This window comes from Dermatophagoides pteronyssinus, unplaced genomic scaffold (genome assembly GCF_027571235.1).
Source record: "Dermatophagoides pteronyssinus isolate colony J.1.1.1.1 unplaced genomic scaffold, Derpt_VIB-CSIC_2022.12 sq0013, whole genome shotgun sequence".
NCBI lineage: Eukaryota > Metazoa > Arthropoda > Arachnida > Sarcoptiformes > Pyroglyphidae > Dermatophagoides > Dermatophagoides pteronyssinus.
In genome coordinates, this window is record NW_027461537.1 from 437,473 (window position 1) to 454,303 (window position 16,831).

A 16,831-nucleotide genomic window follows, 5' to 3' on the forward strand; every position below is an offset into this window, starting at 1 on the left:
CCGTTATTGTCATCATCATCATCATCATCGAAATTTGAAGAAGAAGAAAAAACTTTTGCTGCTGTTGCTGTTGCCTCCTTTGCAATCAAACATCTTTTTTTTGATGATCTGATTTCATAATAAATGTTTCGAAAAAAAGGTTGTTCGTTCACTTACTCATTTTATTTTATTGGATCAGATTTCCAGGATTCAAGTTTCCAATTCCGGATAAATAATATTTTTTTTCGTTCTTTCTCTCTCTCCTTCGTTGTTTTTTTTTTTTTTTTTTTTTGGCAAATCGCGATTATGTCACGCAATCATTTTTTGGTTGTAAAAACAGATTTTTGTTCAGATTTTTCGTTTTCGCATTCTCCATTTCTCCACCGTATAGAATGAACGTAAAAAATTGATAAAAATCACCAGCTAGAATTGTTCATTCACAAAGATTTTATCAAAAGCATAAAAATTAATTAAAAATTCCTATTTAAAAATCGATTTAAAGATTTGAATAAGAAAAAAACTTTGGAAAAAAGATGTTTTTTTTTGTCTGTTTATTGCAAACAAACAAACAAAAAAAGATTCAATTTTGTATGGCTGCTCATTTGCATAGACACATTTAACGCAAGAAAATTTGGGTTTCCCTTCATTCATTCATTCAGTTTTTTTTCTGGATATTAAAAAAAAATGGTGAATTGAACCGTATATAATTTTGTTTTTTGCTTTTTTTGACAATGCAATGGTTCACTTGGTTGGTTTGTTTGGTTGTGTATAGAGATAGAGAGAGTAAACGTCATAACCAGACTTTTTGTTTTATGCTGTTAAGTTGGTGATCCATCCTAACACCAGAATATCAGACGGAAAGAGATGGAGAGAGAGGAAGAGAAATTGAAAAGACAAAAGCAATGTATGGTAGTCAAGGGAAAAAACAAAAACAACAATCACATAGGAATCAAGATGGATATTTGATCCAAGAAAAAAAAGACCTCGAATAAATGGAATAGATGGATTGTTTTTTTTTCGGGAAAAGAACGAAAGAAATAAAACAAGTAGGCGGATACGGAACATGTCAATTGGTTTTGATTTCAAATCATTCAACGAATCATATCAATTTTAGTGAAGCAAAGAAAAGAATCAGCCATCGATATTGTTGTTTGAAATGTTGAAATAATTTCATTTTTGTCGAGTGGCCCTAATTGAATCCTTTATATATTCTTCTTCCTTCATCATATTCGGAGAGAGAGAGAGAAAATATAATTTCCGAATGTCGAATGCTTGATGATGATGATGATGACGAATTATACACGCAATCGATTTTGATTATCGTCATCATCATCGACCAATTAGAATGAATGGTGGTGTTGAATTCTTTCGAATTCATCCCCCATCTTCACTGAAGAAAAGCAAAAGAGTGGTCCACTCGAATTATTTTCCTAACTACCAAGTGTGCTGTTATATGATTGATTCAAAAGAAAAAATCAAGAATCAAAGAATCATTCGAAGAAAAAAATAATACGCATGCTCAATTCGAAGACGCCCAACCAAAAAAAAAAAAAAACATTACATAAAAATATGATGTTACACGCGCCCGCGCACGTGTAACACATACAAAGAAAAGAAAAAAAATGGGCTGAACCGTTGTCCTTTGATGGCAGAATTTTTTTTTGCAAAGAATAATAATAAAAAATTTCATCTGCGTGCGAAAGTGAATACTGAAAGCTGAAACAAAGCCATCACAGATAACAAAAACAAAAAAACCAGCAAACATTTTTGAAAGAATGAAAAAAAGAGGCAGAAAAAAAGCAAATAAATCAGCTAAAAATAGGAGGTTACCGATCAAATAAAGGCGGAACATGAACTATCTTTGAAATCAAGAAACGAAACGAAAACAAACCTGATGTATGTTGCCGAGCATGAATGGTTCGTGAAAATGAGAAACCATGCTTCAAAAATTGGATTCATTCATCAATTGGTAACTTGACTGAGAACGAAAGAGAATGACCATTATCATCATCATCATCATGATCAAAAAAATCACACCATAATCATTCATTGAAACAAAACTTATACGAACAAACAAACGAAAAACAACCACGTTTCTCTTGTTGTATTCTCTTTTCTTTCGATGTTTTCCTATGTGTGTATGGATATTTCCATTTTTGTCCATTTGTCAATGTGTGTGTGTATTTCATTTTTTGTTTGAATGACAATTTCTTTGTTTCTTAAATAATATTATTAGCTACTGTCGTTTGTTTTATTAAATTTTGTTTCTTTTTTGATTGACAGGATCATTTTTTAAAAATAATTTTGTTTCAATTTTTCTGCATCACATTTGAAATTTCAAAATTCATGCATCTTGTTTGTTGAATTTCCTCTGATGAATCATTAATTTGGAGGAAAAAATTTGTTAATTGATTTTTGTTTCTGCTTTGCAATCGATAATGTTTTCATATTTGTGTGTGTATCATTGTGTAGGCGTCATATTGATTGAATTTTGAATTTTGAATGACGGAAGAAAAAAGAAAATAAATATTTTCATATCAACAAACAACAGCGAAAAAAAAATCATTGGGTGTTTCATCAACAGTGTTTAAGGTGATAATTTTCAGATTGTGTCAATCAAATATTTCCAACGAAAAAAAAACAACAACAACAAAATAGAAAAAAGATATCAAAATCGACAACTACGACCTGTCGATCTTATTCACATCAAAACTAAATTAAAAAAAAATTGGATCAAAAAGAAAATAATAATAATGATGGCCAGTTCGATTGTACAGATGGTATGTATTCTTTTTTTTTGTTCTATCTACTGATGTTGTAAATTGCCAAAAAAAATGGATAATATTCAATTAGAAATGATCCTGTCAAAAAAAATATTGAATCCAATCTGCAATTGTGTGTGTAAATAGTGAATGTGTTAAAATTGACGCCAAACAACAACAACAAAATTTAATTCTAGGTTTCTCAATCTAATGAATAAAATATATTTTTTCTTCATCTTAAAAATGGATCAGGCAGCAGAAATAAAAAATCGATGATGATGATGATTTCCTACTCGATGATCATCATACTTTTCATATCATTATCGGCTAATGATGTTCGACAAAAGTAAAGTAAAGTAAAAAAAAATATTGATCCAATAATTGTATTGGAATGAGTTGAATGGATGATGAACATCATGCAAGTCATAATCATGATTATTTGTATTGAATTTTTGTTTTTTTCTTACACATCATACGATGTTCATCCTCATCATTATCATCATCATTGGTTGATTGATTGATGAAAATATATCATATAAATAAATAAGGTAAACTGTTAAAAAAAAAAAAATAGGGAGAGAGAGAAAGAAAGAAATTCGTGATTTTTTTTCAAGACAATCTGCTTTATTAACCTGTATCTGTATAAAGTGTGTGTATACTTGACACATTTATAAATTACAAATATACATTATATTAGTGTGTGTTTTATAATAATAAAATAATAACAGCAAAATCTTGTTAGCACATTATGTTTTGTGTTTTTTTTTTTGTCGAAAAGATTTACACGGCGGCTATATTTGATGAATAATGTTGTTGTTGTTGTTGTTGGCAGTGTTAATGTTAATCTTAGCCTTGAAAATTTTTTACATTTCAAATATCATCATCATCATTATTATCAATGAAATAAAATGAAATGAAAAAATCAAAATGCAAAGTAATTAAATAGCGTTTTTTTGTTGCTGTTTGGTGTTCATAATTCTCAAATTACTTATTGCAATTGATACAATACACGATTCATGATGATGATAATGCTCACGATTCACATTGAATTGATGATGATGATGATAATAATACGCGCGCATTAATAGTCTTCTGGATAGATTCATTAATAAAATTATGATGATGATAATGATCATCATCATTATGATGAATGAAATATTAATACACACATGATGCACACACACACACATCTTACGTATCATTACAATATTATCTTTTTTTTTAAAGAATTTGAATTTTTTTCGATTATTTTTTGATGGTGGTGGTAGTGGGGAAAGGAAGAGAGGTGAAGAGGAGCAAGTGGAGAGAACAAAATTTTAATTTTAATTTGCCAAAATATCTATCCTTCTCTCTCTCTGGATTTTTTCTTTCAAAGTTTGATCAATTATGTAACGATTGATTTATGTTTATTCCGTACATTGACCAATCGTATATCTTTGATTTTGATCTGAATTTCATCTTTTTTGTTGAATTCTTGAATTGAGAAACAAGCAAGCGAAAAAAACATTGAAATGAAATTCGATATCAATCAATCAATCATTGTGTAATGATGATTATGATTGATTAACTATCATTGATTCTGAACAAACAAAAAAAGGAAAAAAATCCAATTCCATTCAAAATAATATCTTGTTGTTGTTTCAAATTTCCAATTCTGTTTTCAATTTTTTTTTCCCATAAAATTCTTGTTGTTGTTGTTGTTAGACAGAAATGTATTCGATCATCATGTAAAAGAACAAGAAAGTTTCATCGTTGTTGTTGTTGTTGTATTGATTTGGTGCTGGTGTAATTTTATTGTCAAAAATTTTACAAACAACAAATACGGGAAAGTATCATTTATAATTGATGATGAACGTCGAAGATTTGCCAGAAAAAATATTTCATTTTTTTCGATTCTCTCGCTTTCTTCCTTACCGAATATTTGTTCTCAATTTCACACACACACAAACATTGAAGACAACCAGGACCAGGACTCTTAATTGGCCCTGAAGTAAAATAAAGAAAACAAAACAAAACAAAGAATCAATTAATTAAAACAACAAGCCTAAAACAAAATCAAACTTGTAAAACAATCAAGGATGAAAAATTTTCAAAAAACGAAATTGTTTGACAGGTTTGAAAGAAGAAAAAGAGAGAGAGAGAGAGAGAGAGAGAGAGAGAGAGAGAGAGAGAGAGAGAGAGAGAGAGAGGGAAAAGATCAAACTGAAAAATCAGATCATTTTTTTCACCATCAACAACAACAAAAGCATGGATCTGACCAGAAAAAAAGTAAAGGAATCGAATCATCAACCGAAAAAAAAATAATGTAACTGTTACATTGAAACATTTTCGCTTGTTGTTGTTGTTGTTGATGATGATGATTTTCAAATTTTTCTATTAAAAGCATATCGGTGTAGGTAAAATTTTTAATTATACGTTTTGTTGTTGTTGTTTGAAAAATGAAAAACATTTGAAAAAGAAAATTGAATGCAATACATAAACAAAATTCAGATGATGATGATGATGACATGTGCAAAAGAATCGAATCAAAGAATGAGAAAAAAAAACAACATTATTATTGACAGGACAATTGATCTTTCTGTTTTCTTTTCGTAGAGGGAAAAAAATTCTTTGCAAATCATTTCAGATCTTGATATCATTTCAATGTTGATTTCTTTTTTTCTTTTTCTTTGAAATCAAACATCATCGTTGATGTTTAATGATGTAATGTAGATAATAAGGAAAGAAATCAATTTTCTTTTCAAAAATTGATTGATTTTCATATTGATTGTCCAGCTCGAAGTTTTTTTTCTGATTTTTGATTTTGAACCTACGAAATTACATTACGATCATCGACATTTCGAATTGTTCATTTTGTGAATTTGTTTTTGTCGTCAATTATTTTGTCATCATTCAAACAAACAAACAAAAGTGTCACGGACAGCAACCAATGAACAAAAAAAAATAAATGACAATAGGAAACAATGATAAACGGGTGAATATGCATGAATCCATTGAACTATATACGTACGCGTGTGTGTGTGAATGGTGAAACAAAACAATTCATTGGGTGTCGATGTGATCGATTACCATCACACACAATTTGCCTTGAATTTCTTATAATTTTTCTGGTATCATCATTAACACAGCGTTTGCTGATTTGTCTAAACACCAGGCAAAATGTTTGAAAAATCTAAATTCTATGAAATTTGAGATTTTAAAAATTGTTTTTTGTTTTGCATCGAATCAAAACAGAAACAAAAACTTCGATAACAAATTATTATCGTTCATGATTTTTCTTTGTTGATGAATGAATCATTAGTTAAAAATTTGTTGTTTCAAAATGAAAAATAAAAATTTTGTTGCCCATCAATATAATGGTGTATTAAATTAATTAATGTAATCCAAGTTTTTGTTTGGCGAATGTGTTTTTTTCCGTTTATATGGCCATAAGGCAGATGGCCCAATACACGAACCAAATTAGATGATTCCTCTCTCTCACTCACTCTCTCTTAACACCTTGTTCGTGATCGAGAATTTTTTTCATCATTATCATCATTTTTGTTTTTGTCGATAAAAATATAAAAAGCTCCGTAAAAAAGATCAAATTTCTTGTTGTTGTTGTTGTTATTGTTACTGATTTGACTTTTGATCTTTTCTTACTCTCGTTAATCTTTTTTTTTTTCTTCTCTTGTTTGAGCTAATTTTCTTTATCGTTGTGTTTGGATCATAAATCAAACCAATTTCTTTCATTTTTTGTTGTTTATATCGATGGATTCTGTGATTTTTTTTTGTTTTGTTCGGCAGTTAAAAAAAACACAGTACCGACTTTTTTCTTACTTGAACGAAATTTTTTAAAAAAGACGTGCTTTAGATGATAAGAGATATGATCAAAAATGATGATGATGATAATGATGAAGATCCTAATGCATAATGCATATTTATCGACAATAGCAACAACAACAACAACGAAAAACCATTGAACGGGTAGTTTGGCTTAAATTAATAATTTTTATCATTTTTTTCAAATATCGATTTCGATGGATGTTATTTCACAGCAACAACAATAACAACAACAAAGATCGTGGCTCAAAATGTGAGCATCGAATAAGATTCGAATTCATTCGATTCGATTCGATGATAATCATTGTACGCATGCGTTTTTCGAATATTATTATTTTGTTTTTTCGGAAAAGGTCAAATCATTTTATGACGATGATAATGATTGAAGAATTTTTTTTTTCGTTTTTTAGCTTGCTTGTTTAAAACAGAAGAGATAATTACTGTCAGAAGCGATTCGATAATTACATTTTTTTCTTCTTCGATATTTACCGTGTTTTTTTCTGTTGTTGTTCGATTCTGATGATTTATTATACATTTTTTTCATTATTTGTTTCTCTCTGTGTGACGAAATATTGTTTCTGAACAATTTTTCAGTGTTTCTTTTCTGGTTTATGAAAAAAAATTTTTGTTCTGCAAAGAAAACGAAGACAACAACAGCAATGTGTGAATGAAAATGAATATTTAAATGATCAATATCGATTCGATAAATATGCGGAAGACAAAACTATCGATTTGTGTCATTATTAAATAGTGAATCAATTCGTTATTTAGATTATGAAAAAAACATTGTAACAAAAATAAAATCGCATTTTTGTTTGATGTGAATGAGAATTTGCAATGAATTTTATTCAAAGAGTTTCGTTGTCTTTGTTTCGTTTGATTTGTCGCTTGTTATTTCATTTTTTTTCTTGTTGGAAAAATAAACTTTTTTTTTCAAAAGTTGATTCGAGCTTATCGAAAGCTCATAAATATTGTCAAATACACACAATATGATTGAAGAATTCTGTATATTAGTTTTGGGTTTGTTTGTTTGGTTCGATAACAATGTGATAATTAAGCTAAACACAAAGTCATATATAGGAAAATAATGCAAAAAACAATAGATCTATCTACTCACAAGTGAATTTTTTTTCTGAAACGTTGTTGTTCAACAAATAAATAATTTCAATCATGTCATGCATCATCGATCATCGGATTGAATTGACCGATGAACGACAAACAAACTGGAGAAGAAAAAAAACGAATAAGAAAAATTCTCAGGAAAAAAACAAAACAAAAACAAATTCTACCTGTGAGTTTTTTTTTGGTTGTCTTGATTGAAGTTGTTAGTTTTTGTCACTTAACAAACGTAAATGTTTATCAAACACAAGATAATCATTTAACCATCATCATTTTTGATGATAATGATGTTTAAATAATGGCAACAACAAATTGATGACCGGATCATATAAAGATTTTTAAGAAATTTTGTTTTTGTGTTTGTTTTTCGATCATCACCTATTATCACTATCCGATGTTTATTTATGTTTAAATAGCCTATTATACCTGTGTGTGTGGTTTTGTGGATATTATTTATTATTCTTCTTCTTTTTAATTTTTGTTTATAAAAAAAATTCAAAAGTGATACGTTTTGTTTTCTATTAGTAGATCTATTTGGTTGTGATAATAATAAAACCATGGTTAAAAAGCGATAATAACGATGGATGACCGGGCTGTGTACTCCACCCGAAAAAAAACCAAAACAAAACAAAAAAATCTCGACAATGATGATACGAGTGTTTTTTGATATGTTTAAAGCGAGACAAACTCGATCTGATTTGAGGTGTGGCTCTCTCATCTGATCATCATCATCATCATCGTTGTTTCGATTCTGATTAAATCAATAATAATTTTCTTGCTTTTAATCATTAATATACGAACCCTACGAATTGATCATATCATTTGATGCAGGCAACAATTTCTGTTTTTTTGATGGCAATGAACGAATTTTATCGAGTCTATTTGATTCGATAATTAGATATAATGACATCTATCTATGAGTATTATTGGTGAATTGGATATTATTCTAAAACAGCAATAGGATAGGTTAGAGATTATCACGAAAATTCATCGATCAAATTGATGAATATCATGTTTACAAACACAAACATATAAAATTGACGTGGCAGATGGATTCATGAATGAATGAACCTGGCCGATATTCTGTTCTGTTTGGATCAGGTATCAAGTGACAGTATCCAAACTTACTTTTTTTTTGACACTTTTATCTCACGTGATTGCTAATGTTTTTTTTTTTTGTTTTGTTTTGTTTTCTTTTTATTCTATAGGAACCGGCTACAACACGTATAGTTGGTGGTGGCAGTAATGGTGGTACAACAAATCCATTAGCAATGTTAACAGCACAATGCAATAAATTAGCATCGAAAACACCACCACCATTGGCTGATGCAGCCGTTGGTAAAAGTTTTCATCCATGGAAAAAAGCAACATCATCATCAGCTTTATCAAATTCAACGACAACAAATACAACGACAAACACAACCGGAAATAATCATAATCAATCGATTTCACCACCAATCAATCATCATACACCATCACCAAATTCAGCAGCACCACCAAATGCTGGTTTACCTCAACAACGAGCATCATCATCATCGAATGATGGTTCACCACCAACATCGATGGGTCAATCTATGTATAATACATCACATTCAAATAATAATAATAATCGGTCACCATTGAATTCAACGCCCAATTCTAATAATAATAATAATAATAATAATATTTCAAATATCGGTTATAATACAGATAGTATATTTAGTGTATATCAACCGGCACCACCTCATTCTTCTGTGACTAATTCCTGTATGTTAGATGGAAGTGGTAATTTAGGTTCAACAGGACAATCTTCGAGCTTTTTCAGTAAAATGCATTCACATCATCCTCATCATCATCATCCGGGTGATCATCATACACACGCACATCATACGAATCATATTGCTACGAATAATCATCATCTTGGCACCAGTCATATGTATTCTCGAATGGCTAATCCATATGCTGTAGATAGCTGGCCATTTGGAATGAATACTTCTGGTCATCATCATGGGGCTTGTATTAAAAATGAGCCCGTTTCACAATCGACATTGAACCATCATCCAGCCTCCCATCATCATCATCATTCATCAAATTGGTGGGAAATGCCCACTGCGACTAGTAGTTGGCTTGATATGGCACCTACATCTGCGACTACCGGTACTGGACTTCATACTGGGTTACAATCTAATGCATATGGTTCATCAGCTTCTGATTATGGCCTTGGATCATCATTAGCAGCCGCTGCTGCCGCAGCACAATCGGCTGCAGCTGCCCATCCACTACTTTCTGCATCTGGTCAACATTTGTTGCAAGATACGTATAAATCGGTGTTGCCTACCAGTCACCAGAATCCCACGTCAACATCACCATTTGGTCTATCTACGGCACCACAATCAACGACTGCAGCGATCACTGCCTCGGTTCCTCCTGCTGCTTCATCGGCCAATCAATCATCATTGACAACAACAACAACGACAACAACATCATCTCGATCACAACGTCGATATACTGGGCGTGCTACCTGTGATTGTCCCAATTGTCAAGAGGCCGAACGTTTAGGACCGGCTGGTGCTCATCTACGCAAAAAGAATATCCATAGTTGTCATATACCAGGCTGTGGTAAAGTTTATGGAAAAACATCACATTTAAAAGCACATTTAAGATGGCATACTGGTGAAAGGCCATTCGTTTGTAATTGGCTTTTTTGTGGCAAACGTTTTACACGTTCAGATGAATTACAGCGTCATTTGCGAACACATACTGGTGAAAAACGTTTTTCATGTCCAGTTTGTAATAAACGTTTTATGCGCTCCGATCATCTTAGTAAACATGTTAAAACACATAATGGTAATGAAAATATTATTGGCAATGGTAAAAAAGAAAATGGAAATTGTAGCGATAATGAAAATAATAATAATCAACAGGCAACACCTAATCATCATCAAATGTCAACACCACCCGGTCTAATGCCATCCGAATTATCGATCAAATGGTGATGTTTATATTAATAATAATAATGATGAAAATTAGATGAGCTCGATAAATATATTTATTTAAAAAAAACACATTAAAATCATGATAGTCATTTGATTATTGATTTATGATCATCAAAAAAAACCAACAAGCAAAATTTCTTTTTTTTCAATCACCAACTGTATACACCCACGCAACATACACATAATATTATCATCATTCTGACCGATGGTCATCATCCATTCATTCATTAATTCATTCATTGCATTTATTGTTTTGTTCATTTTGTTCATTGTTTTTTTTTTTAAATTAAATTTTTTCTTTCCCGCCTGTGGACAAACAAACGAACAAACAATTGAATCAATTCATTTTTGATGACATTTCATCTTATTATTATTATTGTTGTTTGAATTAGTTGAAAAAAAAACAAAAATTTTTCAATCATTTGTAAATATATCAAAAATTAGTTGAATTTATTGATCGATTTTTTCAGGACAAACAACAAATCAAATCAACTTTTATTTTATTTCAAGAATTTTGTTTTCTGCTTTCTTTCTGTGTTTTTTTCTCCATTCCATTCTTTCTCACCCAATTTTGAATTTCAAATAAAAATGGTACACATGCTTTTGCACGTGCTTTCGAATGATAATTTTTTCCTTACACCCATCACACATACACAAACAAACATTCTTCAAACTTACACAATTCGATTCAATTCATTTTTTTGCTTGTAATTTCAACAACGAAAAAAAAACTTAGTTAATTTAAATTAATTCATGAAAAATAATAAAAATTAATTATTATAAAATGAAATTTTGTTTTGTTTTTGATTGTCAATGAATCGAATGGACAAAATTAAAATAGCGAATGAAAAGAGAGAGAGAGAGAGAGAGAGAAAGAGAGGAAAGGAAAAAATCGATCAATCATCGATGGGGTGATGACAACAACGGCAATTTTTACCTGTGTAATGTTTGTGTGTGTTAAACCCTGAAGTGAAAGATCATCCTGATGATGAATAATGTCATCAATCATTCGATGTTGTGTGTGGATGGATTCACATATCGATAATAATAATATTTGATCAACCAACAACATGGTTCAATATTGGTTTTTGTTTTCGTTATTCGTTGAACGAAAAAAAAATCAGTGTGTGTGCACTGTGTCACAACACGAACATTCTGAATGTGTAATCTTTTGATTTATTTATTTATCTTGAATGAAGAAAAACACATAAATCTCGTCTATGAAAATCATGAAAATATTCATAATCAACCAACAATTATTATCATTTTTTGATTAAAAAAAAACAATGAAAAATGAATATAAAGATTTAATTTAATTTAATTACATATCATCATTTAGTGTCTTGGTTGTAAAGGTTATGATTATTTATTTATTTATTATTTTAAATCGACCGATTCAATTCAATTTTCATTTAAATTATTATGATGATGACATGTTTGACAAACAATTGAAACAAACGAAAATCGGCATCCCGTATACCGTATAAATCCTCATTAATCAAAATAAGATTTTCTTTGCTTGCTACCTTTGTTTTTTTTTCTTTTTTTTAATTTGATCAATTAAAATCAATTAATTAATTGCATATATTTGATGAATATAAATCAACCAGCGATCGACAAACAATGGTATTCATGCATGCATGAATATTACAATTTTTAAAAAGAAAGATATTATTTTGATACGAGTAACGTCCTCTATCGCCAAACGACCAAACTTGCTGAAATTTTAATCTGGATTTTTATTTTCAATTTTTTAAAAATTTCCATTTCTTTTTGTAAGTTGGGAACAAACAAACGCAAATAATTAGAAAAATTGATTTGACCAAATTGATGATAATCATCATTATGTCAATGTCATTACCATTATTATTGGTAAAGTGGAGACATTAAAACATTGTCTGGTCATCATTAAACATCATTATCATTGTCGTCGTCGTTTTCGTTTTCGTTGAATATCTAAACTGACCTTCGAAATTTTTCTGAAAAAAAAGAGACAAAAATTCAATCCATATTGGCGTCATCTAGTCGGTTCATCTGTATCACAGATCAGAAATTATGGGTGTAAAAAAAAGAGATGTTTTTTTTAGGTAGATTTTACTTCAGGAAAAACAAAATCAAGTTTGCGAATGGCCTGATCATCATCGACTGATTGGCGCTATCTTCTCATTCTGTATATGCAAATTTTCTACTTTTTTGAATACACCAGTCTCATATTAGTTAACGAGCAACGATTAACAAATGATTTTTTTTCCAACAAGAAACGGCTGATTGCTGTCACAATTATCGACAAAAAATGAATGAATAAAATGTCTATCATCGAAAATTGCAGCTGAGATCAAGCAAGAAAAAGAAAAAAAACTATTGCAAATACATTTTACATTCGTTTTTTTCATCCGTCATTTTGGTTCCAAGTAAAAATTTTTTTTTCTGGTTCCAATTTTCATTCAAACAACAAACGAACAAACAACAAACATTTTCAAATCGTCATTCGTTGTTGTCAATCGTTTGGTCCATAACCAAAATTGAAATGAATAGTGATGATGATGATGAACCAGCCAGCCAGCCATCATTCTATGTCCACTCTCTATCTCACTCTCTTTTTTTTCGTCAATTTCTATCGATGTGACTGACATAATCATAGGTTATAGCCACACACACACACACATTGCATATCAAGAATATATAGTGCCAAAAAAAAATTGACCACAAGTCAATTCTCTCAGCTGGCTTTTCACAAAAAAAAATAGCCAAAACCAAAAATCCAACTAACAACGAAAAATTTTAGTTGTCATTATCTTTTTTTCTCTCTCTCTATTTATTCGACATTTGATAGATTCTACTCATTTTTTTGATATTCATTCAATTCAGGCTGGTCATCATTGTCGTCATCATCATCATTGATTGTGGACACACTGTGTCATTATCGACAAAATTTATCTACCATTCAAATGATGATGAGGAATTGGCGAAAATTGGTCCATACACACATACACACACTCGAAGATCGGCGATAGTCTTCAATTACCTGCCTTTTTTCGGGATTTTTTTTTCTTCTTCTTCTTTTTCTTTTTCAAATTGAAAATACCCCTATGTGGTTTTAGTTTCATTTCATGATAGTGATGATGATGATGATGGTGGTATGATGAGCCCCATTATCATCATCATCATCATTGTGGTTTGCCAGCCTGTCTGTTGTATATATTATTCATTGGCGGCTTTTTCAATGATTGACCATCGATGAAATCGACGGCCAATCATAATCGTCATCATCATCATCATCATCATCATGGTGTAAGAAAACCAAAATATAGAGCCATGTGATGACCCCTCAATTGATCAAGTGGCCCGATCATCATCATGACGGACATGATGGCGACACATGATGATCGATTTCAATTTCTCAAATAAAATCAAATATCACCAAGTCTGGTTTAAAAGATTCTAAATGTAGTGTGATGGTAGTGTATTTATCATCATTTTTGACCGAATTAAAGAAAAAAAATCTCATAACAATTTGCATGTTAGACCTTAGACCAAATGGATCGTATTCGTTTATTTTGTTGTCAATCAAGAGAGAGATGGATGAAAATCAACCAAGGAGGTGTCATCACTACATTCAGCTGAGCTTTCAAAAGAAGATAAAAAAAGTCGAAATCAATTTTGTCATCAAAAAAAAATGGTGCAACAAAAAAAATCGTTGACCAACAACAAAATCGACTTTTCATATGAAAAAACGCACAATTTTTTTTTGTTTTGTTACTGATCGGTTGGTCAGTCAAATTGAAATTGATTTTTTGCATTTGTTGTTGTTGTTGTCCAAATGTATGATGATGATTGTGGATAATAATATGGATTGGTTGTTTGTCATGTCTGGAACTTTTGCTGTTGTTGTTGAATGGATCCGGCTTTGATTGGCCAATCTTCGTGATCTTCATCATGATGATGAAAACCCCCTTCATCTTCTCTTCCCTCTTTACCCAAACATTTTATTTTTTTTCATTATTATTTCTACATTGAACACAATGACAATGAATATGACTTATGATGATGAAATAATTGAATTTGATTACTAGGTTTGTATACAAATCAACCAACCAACCAACCAGTCAACCAATCGACCAAGACACAATGGTCAGCAATCGTCCACGAAAGAAGAAAAAAATTCTTCGAATTTATTCCTAAAAAACAGGATTTTTTTTGGTTAAAAAAAACAAATGAATTTCATACAATTTGAATCGAATCAAATTGATTTATTCATTCGATCGATTGATCAATTTTGTTCTCTGTTTTCTGATTATAGATGATCATTTGGAGAAAACGAAACAAAACAAAATGGCAAACAAACACCATGATCAGAACATTAACCAATTTTCGATTTCAAAATTCGATTTGAAAATCATTAGGTTCAAATAAAGACTAATTGATTTTTGATTTTCAATATCATTCATTCAATCATTCATATATGAATTGAATGAACATGAATATTCATCATTATCATTGAAATTATCATTAGTAATGATTACATAAAAAACATTGCTTAAATTGAAAAATTAATTTGTATAATTCATTATTATTAGTCTGGTAAATCATTATCTTATGAAGGTTTGTCTGCATGTTGATATTGACAATTCTATAGAATAACCTTTAGGCAATCTTTATATTTGATTTTCAATTTGTTTGTTTGTTGTATATCTTTGGTATGTCTATAACATTATTATTATCATATCCAATTGAATTTGAATAAAATCATCAAGTTAAATCATTTCATTTCATTTCAAATGAATGATTTAATAAGAATCATTTTATTTCAAACATATACTGTAATGTAATAAATAGCCAATGGCTATTCAATTCAAAGAAAAAAAATAAGAATTTCTTTTTCTTTTTCTTGTAATAACAAGACGAAAAAAACATATATTGAATAGAAACAAACAGTAGCTCTATGATCATTTTCATTATTATTATCATCATTATTTGTGACAAATGATCATCATCATCTTCAATGATGATTATTGATGGCGCCCAAACAATGAACAAAGAATAAAACAAGAAACATTGAGATATAGTCACACCCATAGATTGATTTCTTATTTGTCTTAACATCGGATCATTTCTTTTTGAAAAAAAATAATCATCATAATTATATTGTGAAATTTGCTTTGCTGAAATACGTTTAAAATTTTACGAAATAAAATGAACAATGGAAAAAAATAACGGAGTGTGTCAGTGTGATGAAAGGAAAAAGAGATTTTCCGGATTAACTTTTTTTTTGTTACATTTGAAACCTGAACTGATATGTGGATCCTGGTTCTGTTTCGTTGTTGTTGTTGCTGGAATAGGTTACTTTTTTAAAAATATGCCGACAAATTACAAATAGTTCATGTTTGATCATCATTTTAAAATGAAAAAAAATAAAATTTAATTTTAAAATTTTTTAAATTCATTCAACCAAACGTCTAATAAACGGCTTATGTATGGTTTATCATTTCATTCACTACATAACATCAACCAACCAACCACCATTCAAATGTTTTGTTAGAGTTCATCGAATGTGTGTTGCATTGACCCATGCAACCTTGTTTTCAACACTTATTTAGTTGTTGTTGATGATGATGATTATTTTGGAAATGGAAACAAAAAGTTTTAAAATAAAGATTATAATCAAATTAGGAAAATGTGAAATTGAAAAAAAACGAATTCGTTTCATTTTCATTTTCATTTGACACGTCGCATATGGATTTTGGTTGGTTTTTTTTCATTCTTCTTTGGTTGAATTGATGTTTTTTAAATAGTTTTGTTTTTTTTTGTTTAATCTTGTCATCGATATTTAAAATGGTTTGAATAATCTTGATTACGAATGTTAATAGCAATTTCAATGATATAATATGAACCGAAAAAAAAACAAAATTCATCATCAAACATCATCATTTTGGCATTCCATCACTCATCATCATCGTCGTCATTGTCTGGATATTGAATTTCATCATCATTCCATTGTAGCCATACAATTGGCCAGATGCAAAACGAAACCCTCGAAAAAAAAACTTGTTTACATGCAAATTTAGTTTTTTCTTTTAGTTTTATTCGATTTATGCAACCAGAAAAAAAATTTGTTTAGGCAAACTTGTTTCTTTCTTTTCTTTTCTTTTTTTTGTGAAATCAAATGAAATTCTT

The 16,831-nt window shown here is 30.0% G+C and overlaps 1 protein-coding gene and 1 long non-coding RNA gene across 4 annotated transcripts; one reads left to right on the plus strand and one right to left on the minus strand.

The window, feature by feature from the left end:
- The first annotated feature begins 1,925 nt into the window (after nucleotides 1-1,925).
- Sp1 (transcription factor Sp8) lies at nucleotides 1,926-11,447 on the plus strand. Of its 3 annotated transcripts, none has more exons than XM_027340410.2 (2): nucleotides 1,926-2,759; nucleotides 8,891-11,447. In XM_027340410.2, exons 1-2 carry the CDS (start codon nucleotides 2,733-2,735, stop codon nucleotides 10,655-10,657), a joined length of 1,794 nt encoding a protein of 597 aa, XP_027196211.2. In that variant the 5' UTR covers nucleotides 1,926-2,732; the 3' UTR covers nucleotides 10,658-11,447. The 3 variants fall into 3 exon arrangements, with proteins under 3 accessions (XP_027196211.2, XP_075678008.1, XP_027196210.2); XM_075821893.1 differs by lacking the exon at nucleotides 1,926-2,759 and adding an exon at nucleotides 7,711-7,854; XM_027340409.2 differs by lacking the exon at nucleotides 1,926-2,759 and adding an exon at nucleotides 8,642-8,783.
- On the minus strand, nucleotides 3,410-8,072 carry LOC142645511 (uncharacterized). Its single transcript, XR_012846636.1, has 3 exons — nucleotides 7,853-8,072; nucleotides 7,681-7,786; nucleotides 3,410-4,726 (listed from the first exon to the last, which is right to left on the minus strand). It is a non-coding gene; the product is annotated as an uncharacterized LOC142645511 (long non-coding RNA).
- Nucleotides 11,448-16,831: the final 5,384 nt, after the last annotated feature.

Coding starts and splice junctions, on each gene's coding strand:
- Sp1 (XM_075821893.1), top strand. CDS start 7,771: ATGAACGACAAACAAACTGGAGAAGAAAAAAAACGAATAAGAAAAATT. Junction 7,855..8,890: donor AACAAAAACAAATTCTACCT/GTGAGTTTTTTT, acceptor TTTATTCTATAG/GAACCGGCTACAACACGTAT.